A 12,603-nucleotide genomic window follows, 5' to 3' on the forward strand; every position below is an offset into this window, starting at 1 on the left:
CTGGCAGCTATGTTGGGGAAAGGAGGGCTCTCAGCATCCTGTCCTGAAGGAACTCCATGGATCTAAGCTACAATGACAGCAGATAAGCCTGCATGGACCCAATCCCTCATTCCCAGAGTGCCCGCATGGGCCTGCCTTGCTTCCCAGGGCTGCCTAGGTCCACTCACCTCTCACCCTCCTGCCCTTACCTGCCGTCACGATCCCAGTCATACACCTCCACCTTGATGGTCCTAGAAAACAAACAGCAAAGAATTCTGGGTAGGATGGACCGGAGGACAGGCCTCCTACTCTTGTACCGGGAGGATGCATGCAAACATTCCTCCATGTTCCAAGTCTATGTGCAAAGGAAACCCATCTTAAGGCCTTTTAAGATCTTAGGGGCAAAGGCCACCCCGGAGCCACAGCAGGACATTTTGAGGTGTCAAGGATTTAGCTGAAGTGGCCTCAGGCCTCTGCTCATCCTGCCTTCTTAGCTTCCCTACGTGGAGTAGACGTCTCAGCAGGAGGCCAAACTGGGCATTTACCTGTGGCCTGGCCATGATGGGCAGGACCTCACAGTGAAGCAGGGACACGTGTATAGGAGAGGATTACAAGACTGCCTGGCAGGAAGAACCCTGAGTCTAGGGTGAGACTGGGACAGAGGCAGCCCCAGCCCTGCAGGCTAAGAAAGGACCCCTGGGCCCTGACTTGGGGTGGCCTGCTGAGCTTTCCCTCCCTGAGCCTGGCCTCTGAGAAAGGGTGGGATTTTCTTCACATTCTAACCCAGGCAGCTTTAATTAGTTTGTTTTGACTCCTAAGCATGGGGCTGGGCTTCGAGAGCCCATCTTATTTTTAGCCTTGTTCCCATGGCAACAGGCTAGAGGACCAGAAGCAGGAGGAGGGAGGTGGAGGGTTAACCCTTGGTGCTGTCTGCTCTGTCCTCTGGGATGCCCAGGGATGGGGAAGCTGCCAGGCAGCACTCGGGGCCTAGGAAGCTGATAGAGGCCCATAAAGTGTGGGTTTCTGATCTTGAGGTCCACATGGGATGCAGAAGGCAGTCTGAACTGGCGTTTCTTCTATTAACATCTATTTATCCCACTGTGGTCCATCCTCTCTGCTTTGCCAAGTAGTTGACTTGGGAGTTCTGTGGCTCCCAGAAGGGGGTGCTGTCTCCTTTCAGATGCTCCAGGCTCTCTCTCTCTCTCTCTCTCTCTCTCTCTCTGTGTGTGTGTAGGGGAAGAGTCACAGAATGGGGCAGAAGAAAGTTCCAGAATAGAACCCTGCAGTGCCCAGAAGGTTGTGCTAGCTCTCTGGAAATGACACAATACAAAGCAGATACAGAAAGAAGGGCAGTTTATGTCTGTGAGTACACTGTCGCTGTCTTCACACACACCAGAAGAAGACATTGGACCCCATTACAGATGGTTGCGAGCCACCATGTGATTGCTGGGAATTGAACCCAAGACCTCTGGAAGAGCAGTCAGTGCTCTTAACCAATGAGCTGTCTCTCCAGCCCAAGATTTAGTTGTTTTATTATTATTATTATTATTATTATTATTATTATTATTATTATTATTATTATTATTATACATGTGCTTATCTGTTGATGGAGGAGGAGAATGTGCCTTCTCTACAGCACACCTGTGGAGGTCAGAGGACGGGTTTCAGGGGTCGGCCCTGCCAGCTAGGGTTTTGTTTTATTTGTTCGTTTTTGGAATAGGGCCTCACTATGTAGCTTTGGCTGGTCTTGAACTCAGTGATCTGCCTGCCTCTGACTCCTGAGTGCTGGGATTAAAGGCATGTGACACCACATCCCGGCTTTAATTAAATTTTATGTAAAAGGCATTCGTGCATGTTTAGATAATGTGGAAATCAAGAGGCATTTTCTAGACATCACACACACACACACACACACACACACACACACACACACACACACACACACTGTGAGCTACCCAGCAAGCCCCACACTCCTCCTGTTCTATGGTTAGGCCTTGTGGCTCAGAGAGGTGGCATGCTACCTCCAGGCTCAGGTCCAGTGTCCAAGCCGAAGCCACCAACATGGCCTCTTGACAGCACCTTCAGAAACGTAGACACACTAATACCTGTTCTTTCATTTTAACAATCTGTTTTAAGGAACCACAGGGTTTGCATTTATAAAATATAAACACAAAGGACACCTTTAAACTGTGCTTCTGGGTTGGAGAGATGGCTCAGCGGTTAAGAGCACTGACTGCTCTTCCAGAGGTCCTGAGTTCAATTCCCAGCAACCACATGGTGGCTCACAACCATTTGTAATGGAATCTGATGCCCTCTTCTGGTGTATCTGAAGACAGCTACAGTGTGCTCATATACATTAAATAAATAAACAATTAAAATTTGTTTTAAATTAAATTTTGAAGGGTCTGACTTATTTTATTGTCTGGGATTTTGGTTGTGACCACATCTGGAAAATCCTCCAGGAGCCTACAGCAAACTGCAGAGCAACTGCCTGCCCTCTTCAGATTCAAGCTTAGGACTCAAATTCTGGCTGATTCAGAATCAGCAGGTCCAGGGTACAGTGTAGATGGGATGGTGGCTAGAAGCTCCCTAAGAACCGGCAGCTGAGGCTGGCTGGGAGATACCCTTGTGTCTGTTTGGCCTCTCCTAGGCAGCCTGGGGGAGGGGCTGCTGAGCTCAGAGGCTGAGCCTCCTGCCTGGCCTGGTGAGGAAAGAGCAGCTCCCAGACTCAGGAGAAGGCCTGGAGAGAAGCCCGGTGTCTCTGTCCACAAATCTGTTGCCAGCCCAGGTCATAGCAGATGGGATTTGGGACCTACAGGCCTGGGCTCTGTCTCTTTACCCAGGTTACTGCCAGACTGGCTGTGACTTAGTCGTAAGACCCAAGATAACGTTCTTTAGGGTGAAGAAGACAACTCTCAGTGGTCAATCAAACCAACATCCCACTGGGCACAGAAAAGCTAAGAACTAAGAGTCTCAGGGAAGGGAGTGAGGAGGGTAGGAAAGAGTATCTCTCTGGGGACAGTAGCCCAGGGTGGTGCCCCAGATCCTGCGGGTACTGGTTATGTACCTCTGATGGCTGTTCCTCTATACACCGTGGGTTAGTAATGTCCTCTGTGAGGGTGCTGTTTCCAGCCACCCTGCAGGCCCTGACACGGACCTTTCCTTCATCCTCAGACAGCCATATTGTCTGTTAAAATGTCTTCCATGGGTCAGACTCTCACTCCTAGACCAGCGCCTGGCAGGTAGATGTTAGGTGTTCACACTCCTGCTAGCTGACAGGGATCACCTAACACCTCTGTGAATGGGTTATGCTGGTAACAGGTCCCTGGTCTCACAAGACACAGAGGAACATCCTGGAGTATGCTCAGAGAGACTGGCTGATGGTGGTGCAGGTGAGGTCTCCAGACCCCCCTCCCTGAGTACTGACCGTGATGTATACACCGTGGTCACCTCTGGACCATGGTGGTACTAATGTCCACTCACGGCAAGAGAGGGGATATTTCCCTGGTACCCATAAGACCCTGGGACTGACAGGCCTTCAAGGCTTCCCTCCCCTAACAGTCGGATACTCTGAGAAAAACTGTGGCGAGGGAAAGGCTCTCCATCTTGTTCAGATTCTGCACGTGTTCCACAGGACTGCTAAGGCCGCCCTTGGGGTGGCTCTTGAAGTGTTAGGTAGTGAGCCTGGTCACTAGTTTCCTGTGTCACCACCACGGTTCAGGGTCCAGCGGCCCTAAGGAACACGGAGGTGCTGATGGAACACTCCCAGCTCAGGTGAACACTCTGCGCCCCGGCTCCCACTCTTACAGCCTTGGATGTTCACTGGAGAACAGCAACCTGCCCCGGGAAGATCAGGTTTAATCAGGGAGAATCCTCAACTCCCAGAATTCTAAAGAGAGTAGGAAGGGCACAGTCTGGCAATGCCAGGGAAAGTGTTTCTTGTCCCCACAGCCACCCCAGGGCTGGATGGGGTCTTACCCCACCACCCCCTTTGACTTCAGCTCTGCTCAGCTGGGCCACTCAGGTTTTGGCTTTGTTTGGGAATGGAGACACATGGAAAAGTGGTAAGAGATAAGAAAACCCCAGATCAGGGATGAGCCCAGAGGTGGCGTCTTCAGAAGGAAAGGCATTGTCTTGCTCTGACGTAGACCACGACCCTCTACTTTCTCATCTGTGAAATGGGCACAGCGTGACCCTCCATTTTTCCTCATCTGCGGAATGGTTCCTCGCATCGTGAGAGAGGTTCCTAAGGCTATTTTTCACGAAGTAAGAGTCCGTGTTTAAGCCAGTCAGTTGGGGCCAGTGTCACCCAGCCTAAGCAACCCATAATTTTAACAGCACGGAGCATTTCCAGCCCGTCGTTCTAGGGTACCGCTCTCTCTTAGTAGAGATATCCAGTCTTCCGGCATATTTTCTTTGCTTAGCTACTTGATAGAATAGTGTTTGCTCATCTCAGAACAAAAACACAGCTTTCCTCACCAGAGATGGTTCTTTCCAAACAGGCTGTGGTTTTTCTGTAGGCTGTGACAAAGGGGAACCCCACACATTGAACCTATTCATCTAGCCAGGGGCTGGAGAGACGGCTCAGTGGTTAGAGCACTGACTGCTCTTCCAGGGGTCCTGAGTTCAAATCCCAGCAACCACATGGTGGCTCACAACCATCTGTAATGGCATCTGATGCCCTCTTCTGGTGTGTCTGAGGACAGCTACAGTGTACTCACGTATATAAAATAAATAAATAACTTGAAGAAGAAGGAGGAGGAGGAGAAGAAGAATGAAAATCCAGGTGGATCACACTCCCCCCTCAATCTCCCACCTAAGCCCCACCTCTCCACACCCCCCACTCCCATTCTGTACCTCTCTCTGTGGTACTGGGTACCAAATGAGAGCTCAGCCCACTCATGTCTCCCTCCAGCCACCCAGATACCAAGGTCTTTTGGACCTTCCCTCTTGCTGTCCCCTGCCCCTCTCTGAATCCTTTGAGATTAATCTCAAAAGGAACTTGAAATGCTTTAAGGCTTGAACCCACTCTCTAGGATGCCCTCATCTCAGGCCCCCAAAACCCTCACCTTTGAACACAGCTTCCCTGAACCCCCCACATGCACCTCACGGCTGCCAGAGGGCCTACAGGAGAGGAAGCATGGCCTCTGATGCAGCCGGCTCTGGGGGCAGTACTAGGCCCGGGTGAGAGTCGGCCAGACGCTTCAGCCCCTGGATTAATTTTGCTGCCAATCATGTCATAGACAATTTGTGCCCAGCCACAGAGAAGGAGAGCCAGCCGCCCTGGAGGGAGAGAGGGCTAAGCTGAGGCCTGTCTGCACTTCCTCCCCCAGGGGACCAGTCTCAGTCACACAGTCCCTCTGTCTGTCTTTGATACAGCTGGGTTCTCAGGACCTGCGAGTCCTTCCTCTAGGGAGGCAGACTCACCTGCTGTCTGCTCTCTCATTCTTTCCACATCCTTTGCCTAAGACCCACATCCCACGTCTTCCAGCTGTCCCGCCTCCAACTAATGCCATCCGGTCCCCTCTCCGACTCCAGGTGCTCTGGGACTCAGTGAGCTGTGTGCAGGGGGAGTTGGTTTGAGCACAACATTCACTTTGGTCCCCAGCTCTTTCTGCACAATTGCTTAGCTGTCTACAGGACTCTGAGTTTCCATGGTCAGACCACAAGGTCTCAAATAGCCATTGAATGCCACAAAGTCAGGGACTCAGCACCAGGAATGAAACACTGAGTACCTGGGGACAGATTGCTGTGTTGCTGTTCTAGCCATGAGGACAAAGGTGGGGGGCTCTTTGTATTAGACCAGCAACCTGTCAGTGTCCCTGGACAGAAACACTAGGATGTTTACTACCTGCTTACTACCCTTATCTATATCCCCTTGAAAACCCTGTGCAGAGTCCCAATGTGTCCTCAAGGTGTTTGTTCTGATGCCCCAGGGCTTCTGTGGGAGCAGCCAGCAGACCCCCCCACAGCCCCACTTCTTCAGCCAGTGGTTGGGTGACTTGCGGCAGACCAATCCTATTTTTCGGCAGCCACCCGGCCCTCCCTCCTGCTCTCTCCAGCACCTTCTGCAGTAATGACATGTTTCTCCGTGTGATTACTGGATTAATGTCTGCCTCCTCCACGAATACTTAAGCTCTGCGAAGCTGGGTAGAAGGGGAGGTGGGCACCTTTGTTCCCAGCCGACTTCCAAGCTAGGCGGCAGGGGCTCGGGAAAAACGAACAGAGAGGCTGACTGTGGACCTGTGTCACCGACAGCCTCCTGCTGGCCTCATGGGAGCAGCCCTAGGACAGGCAGGTCAGAGCTTGCCCAGGCTGACAGCTCCCTTAGTCAGTCAGGGGTGAACTCTGGCACCAGCATTGACACGTGGAGGTGAGGAAGAGGAGAGGTTGCATATAATATGTCCCCACCTCACCCCTCACTTTTACGTACCTTGGGATCCTGAATCCAGAGTCCACTGGCCGAGAGTGAGGTTGCTGGAGAGAGACCCCACCTACCTCTACTCCCCTGCCCCTTGCCTGCTGCCATCTGCCCCACCCAGGGCAATAAAGAGCACCAGTCCCCAGTGATCCCGTGATGGGGACACCAATGCTCGTGTAGAAGACAGGAAGCTGCAGGTGTGTAGAGGGGCAGGAGGCTCCAATCCCCACTCTGACATGGCAGTCTGAAAACCGCCTGGATGGAAAAGGGAGTGGGGGAGCGGGCACTCCTTAGCTTACCTGTCATAGTCTCCGTTGCACAGGGCCCTCACCGGGATGGAGAAGGTCTGCCACACAGGGTTGAGGGTGTTCTTCATGACCTCTGTCTTGTGACAGATGGTGAACCTAGAGCCAAGGGGAGTGGAAGATGAGCATCAGGCCTGAAGCTCAGATGGCCGATGTGGCAGCCTTCTGACTTCTGACAGGAGGAGCCAACCTCAAGGGCCACAGCCAGGCTAGAGCAAGATGGCACAGCAGAGAAGTTCCCAAACTAGGCAAGGCCCTGACTGGAACAACAGCACATCCTGTGGGGAATGGCAGAGACCTGAGGTCCAGCCAGTGTCCTGGGGCTGGCCCATGTGGCTGTGACCAAGCCCTTTCTCTCTGGGTAGCACCTTTCCTGGAGACAGGGAAACTGAGCTTCAGGGATACATGGGTGGCGGGTGCAAGTGTGTGCCTGCTCTTCCTCTCCCTGGAACACCTTCTCTATTCCCTTGGTTCCTTATTCAAGCTTCTCTATCTTCCAGCCAGCCATCACCTCCAGGAGCTTCTACACTGCTGTGTCTCAAAGGGACAAACCCTGGCTCTGACACCCCATGTCTCTCTCTTTCCCTTCACACCTCATTTGTCACCGCTTGACACGGGCTCTGTCTCTCCTTATTCATCCTGTTATGATCTGTCAGTAAAATTTAAGGTCCGCAGGAACAGCAAGTGTTTACACTCTTGATGATGGTGTAGCCCAGAACAGCGGCTGGCCCTACTACATATCCGAACATCTTTTTGTTTGTTTTTGGTTTCTGAGCTAGGGTCTCATGAAGCTTAACTTAAGCTTCTGATCTTCCTGCCTCTACCTCTCTTCTGCTGGATCTAAGTACTGTCACCATGCCTTGCTATCAACTATGGTGGGTGGGGGAGGCTGGATGTGAATGTGGTAGCGCATTCCTTTAATTCCAGAGCTCAGAAAGCAGAGGCAGGTGGATCTCTGTGAGTTCAAGGCCAGCCTGGTTTACAAATCGAGTCTAGGACAGCCAGGGCTACACAAAGAAACCTTGTTTCTAACAACAACAACACCCATTTATTCATTTTTTTTTGTATGTGCTTGAGGGACTGCATATGCACACCTGAGCAACTGCCCCTGGGGACCAGAAGTGGGTGTTGGATCTGGAGTTATGGGTGACCGGGAGCCACCCAGCCTGGAGCTGGGAACCAAACTCAGATCTCTTGGAAGAACATGGGTGCTCTTGATTGTCTGGGTTGTATTTTAAAGGAAATTGATGAGGGCCAGGGATGCTCAGCTGACAGATGCTTGACAGCAGGCCAAAGGCCTGCTTCAAAAAAAAAAAAAAAATCAATAAAATAAAATAAAAGGAGGGCTGGAGAGATGGCTCAGAGGTTAAGAGCACTGACTGTTCTCCCAGAGGTCCTGAGTTCAATTCCCAGCAACCACATGGTGGCTCACAACCATCTGTAATGGGATCTGATGCCCTCTTCTGGTGTGTCTTTTAAGTACAGCTACAGCAGTGTACTTATATATAATAAATAAATCTTCAAAATAGAAGGAACTGCCAGGCATGGTAGCTCAAGCCTGTGATCCCAGAACTTGGAAGGCAGGTGGAAGCAGGCAGGTCACCTTTGAGGGCTATACTGTGTCACCATCTCAAAAAATAAAATACAAATGAAACAAAAAGAAAGAAATGAGAGCCAGGAAGAAACTGTGCATCCTGAGTGAGAGACCCCATAGTTTTCACACTGGCCTTTAAGTTCAGTGGAGACAAAGTCCTCTACTCGGGGTGCCTGAGACCCCCCTAAACCCCTCCAGTTGGAATCCAAGAGCCTGTTTCAGTAGCTGTATAGAATAGGGTTGTCCCCATTGTTTCCCGACACGGTGTGCTGCCCACCCCCCCTTGCATGCCTAGCCTGTTTCAGAGCAGCCCTACCTCTAGGATGGGCAAAGCGTGCCCAGCACCCGCTCCGGTGACATTCCAGCTCGGAAAGGTCACCAGGAAGCGCCAGGGCCCCACCCGAGCCCACACAGCCTTCTTTGGTAATTTTCAAGTCAAAATGTCATTCTTGTCAGCGAGCTGAGCGGCTCTCTTCCGTGTTCCTTCCCGCCCACCCACTGGAGTGTGAGATCCACGTGGGAGACCTTGTAGCTTACCCTGGAGCTGGAGGAGGGACTGGGGCAGGAGGCCCTCCTACCCCCTGCTGCCTGGGACTGGGGCTGGTGGTTGAGAAGGGGGGGTTAGGGGGAGTGGAGGGGAGGGTAGCCAGGCTGCAGAAGCCTGGACTTTAGAGATCTACCCTGGAACGGTTCCTCAAAGGGCAGATTTACCCAGCCTCCTCAGCCCTCCCACATAGACCTCTTTCTTTCTTCCATTGAGGCCTAAGAGCCGAGTAGGTCTCCTAAGCTCCTAGTCCAGTTGTTCTCTTCTTGGACCCTGGGTGGTCCTGCATCTGCCTTAGGCACTAGCCGGAAAGGGTTTCCATTGAACTCGGCAGTTCTTACCACCATCAGACCCATAGGCTTCTCAGATCCCCTGCCTAGTGCCAGGCTCCCCTAGGCCAAGTGGCCCCTGCAGACAGTTCATTTTTACACACAGTTGGAGCATGAGTGTGGGAAAGTGTCACCCATCTGCCAGACAGATGTGAGTCCCAGTCCCAGAGCCAGATGTGCATCCCCAGGGAATCCTTTCCCGGAGTTTCCTTGGATGGTAAAATAATATTAAAAGACAGGCTAAGGATAAACAAACACAAACAACAACAAAAAAAAAAAAAAAAAGAAAGAAAAAGAAAAAAGTCGGGTGGTGGTGCGCGCCTTTAATCCTCAGCACTTGGGGAGGCAGAGGCTGTGAGTTCAAGGCCAGCCTGGTCTACAGTGAGTTCTAGGACAGCCAGAGCTACAAGGAGGAGCCCTGTCTCAAACAAGCAAAACCACAATAATGACACACTAAAACAGAATGGCTAGAGATGAAGAAATGGGTCAGTGGTAAAGGTGTCATCTAATGACCTGAGTTAATCCCTAGGACCCAGGTGGTGGAAGGAAGGGCCAACTATCAAAAGTTATCTTCTGACTTAAACATGTATGCATGCACTTACACAGAGACGCAAGCACGTGAGCGCACGTGCACGCACACACACTCACACCCTTGCACCCCCTCAGCATTCTGGGTCTGCTTCTTCCTGGTTGCAGATGCAATGTGGCCAGCTGCCTCTAGCTCCTTCAGCCTTGACCTCCCCACTCTGACAACATGACACCTCCAACCAGGAACCAAAAAATGAAACCTTCCTTGTGTTGCTTTTGTCTAGATATTTCATCCCAGCTAAAGGAGAAGCAGTACAGTGACGGGGTCTGGCAGGGAGCATTCAACATGCTAGAAGTTTCTGTTGGGTTACAAGCTGCCTACAATTATTCCGCTGTACCTACTAATGCCAGGCCAGGGCCTGGTAGGCAGCCAGCTTGGTTGTGGCCTCTGGAAGGGCAGATGGATCACCACAGTGGACAAGACGGACCAGCTCGGGGACATCCTGGCTTCCAGCCTCCAGGCTGAAGACCCTTGAACTCCAGGCTCTCTCCTAACTGGTGGGATTCCCGAGCCCACCCCACCCTCCCCTCACCCCCTGGACGGTCACCTTCCTCTAGCTCGGTGTCTGTCTTGAATGGGGAAGTGTACTGGTCACCGCTATAGTCCCCAGTCAGTTTTTCCAGTACTCCCTCATACCAGAGTGACACTTACCCCCAAATGGCTCCCAAGGACACAGCCACTAGAGCATCCCCAGCACTCTAGGCAATCCTGGCCCTGGCACCAGGAAAAGCTCTATAGCACTGGTCCCCATGGGTCTTTATGGAGCCCCTCTGCCCCCTCCTTGCCCCACTGCCACCCACAGGCACCTCCCACCTGCTTCCTCATCTGTCACAGTCGTGAGCCCCAGATCCTTCCCACACAGCCCACTGCACACATCCCTCCCGAGCTGCTCTCCTGCCCTCCCCCCCATCCTGCCCACCGCCAGGGCCCAAAGGGCTAGCTAGAGCTCAACCTCTCTGCAAGGGACAGTGCTCCATGACAGAGAGAGCAACCTGGGCCTTTCTTCTTTCTCCCCACTAAAGCCAACTTATTAGAGTCCTCGGGAATTATTTAAAGCATCTTTTAGGGAGTCCTCCAGAGACAAAGCAGCCCTTTGTCATGCAGATGATCGCACCTAGATTCCTGTTCGGTAGTTTAAAAATCGGTTTTCACTTGCACCGAAATATACCTCCTGCCTGCTGCTGGCCTCAACACACACACACACACACACACACACACACACACACAGACACACACCATGCATGTGCACACCGGGGAGGGGGGCTGTGTACCCTGCACTCTAGCTCTGCAGAAGGTTGGCTCTCCCGGCCCTGTTAAATGCTTCCTTCTTCACTCCACCCTAAGGACCCATTTCTTCCTTGCTGAGTTTGTCCAATTAACCCTTCTGACCTCATCCCTTCCGCCTTCCGTAGAATCCCAGAACAGGGCTACTTAAAGAGACCACAGAGACTTGCCTCATCCAACTGCTTCATAGATGAGAAAATAGGTCCAGAGAAGGGGAGTAACTTGTCCTGGGTCAGGCAGCTGGTCGGTGTGTGTGTGTGGGGGGGGGGGGAACCTCAGGTTCCCCCTGGGTTCTTAGGTCTTCAGCCCTTGTGATGTTGACCCGAACTGGTCACTGTGCTGTGTGTGTCCCTTAACGGGGAGGGAGATCAAGGTCTTTCCACCCTGTAGTTCTGAATATATGGACGGTACGAGTGTGGGGCCTTGGGAAAAAGTCATAGCACTGGCTGGTCCGATGTGCAGCTGGGGAACCTTTGAGGATGCTCTGAATTTGGGGAGTGGGGTGGGGGAGTGGCTGGATTGTGCAGAATGGACCTTTTTCTGCCTTAGCCCTGTTCTTTTTTTTTTTTTTTTTTTTTTTTGAAGATTTGTTTATTCGTTTATTTATTATAAGTACACTATAGCTGTCTTCAGACACACCAGAAGAGGGAATCAGATCCCATTACAGATGGTTGTGAGCCACCATGTGGTTGCTGGGAACTGAACTCAGGACCTCTGGAAGAGCAGCCAGTGCTCCTAACCACTGAGCCATCTCTCCAGCCCAGCCCTGTTTTTATACTCCTTGGGGTATACATAGTGCCCGCCATTGCTGAGAGCCTCCGAGTGGCAATGCCAGGTCTCCCCATTGGGTCATCCCTGCCTGATGCACAGGTACCCTGGGGGAGGGGGTTGTCAGGAAGACTCACGTTCCGTCTTCATTGCTCCTGTAGAACACCAAGAACGGGTCGGATTTCCCAAAGAAATCTTTCTTATCCAGCTTGTTGGCACAGAACTGCATTGTGGCCACATCCTGGAAAGGAGGGAAGACGGGGTGTTGAGGCAGGAGGATCCCAGGGAACGGCAAGAGCAGAATAGTGTATTGGCTGGTTTTGTGTCAACTTGACTCAAGCTGGAGTTATCACAAGAGCCTCAGTTGAGGAAATGCCTACATGAGATCCAGCTGTAAGACATTTTCTCAACTAGTGATCAAGAAGGGAGGGCCCAGCTCATTGTGGGTGGTGCCATCCCTGGGCTGGTAGATCTGGATTCTATAAGAAAGCAAGCTGAGCAAGTCAGGGGAAACAAGCCAGTAACATCCCTCCATGGCCTCTGCCTCAGCTCCTGCTTCCTGACCTGCTTGAGCTCCAGTCCTGACTTCCTTTGGTGATGAACAGCAATGTGGAAGTGTAAGCGGAATAAACCCTTTTCTCTACAACTTGCTTCTTGGTCACTAAGACACATTATAGATATGCCTGGTACAAGCCTCCAGGGTTACCCGTGGACATAGGGGCAACTTCACCAGCAGTCAGCAATGTATACATAGGTCTACAGATGGATCGGAAGCTGCTCTGGGTTCAAA

The 12,603-nt window shown here is 51.8% G+C and overlaps 1 protein-coding gene across 1 annotated transcript in view; it reads right to left on the reverse strand.

The window, feature by feature from the left end:
- CPNE5 (copine 5) overlaps positions 1-12,603 on the reverse strand; it is a gene marked incomplete at its 5' end in the record, with an annotated part of 75,553 nt that overhangs the window by 17,672 nt on the left and 45,278 nt on the right. The window contains 3 exons of the mRNA XM_080938320.1: positions 189-230; positions 6,700-6,804; positions 11,951-12,054. Of these exons, the coding sequence (XP_080794446.1) occupies positions 189-230; positions 6,700-6,804; positions 11,951-12,054 (251 nt within the window). The remainder of the gene's footprint in view (positions 1-188; positions 231-6,699; positions 6,805-11,950; positions 12,055-12,603) is intronic.

This window comes from Micromys minutus, assembly GCF_963924665.1.
Source record: "Micromys minutus genome assembly, chromosome: 25".
Taxonomy (NCBI): Eukaryota; Metazoa; Chordata; class Mammalia; order Rodentia; family Muridae; genus Micromys; species Micromys minutus.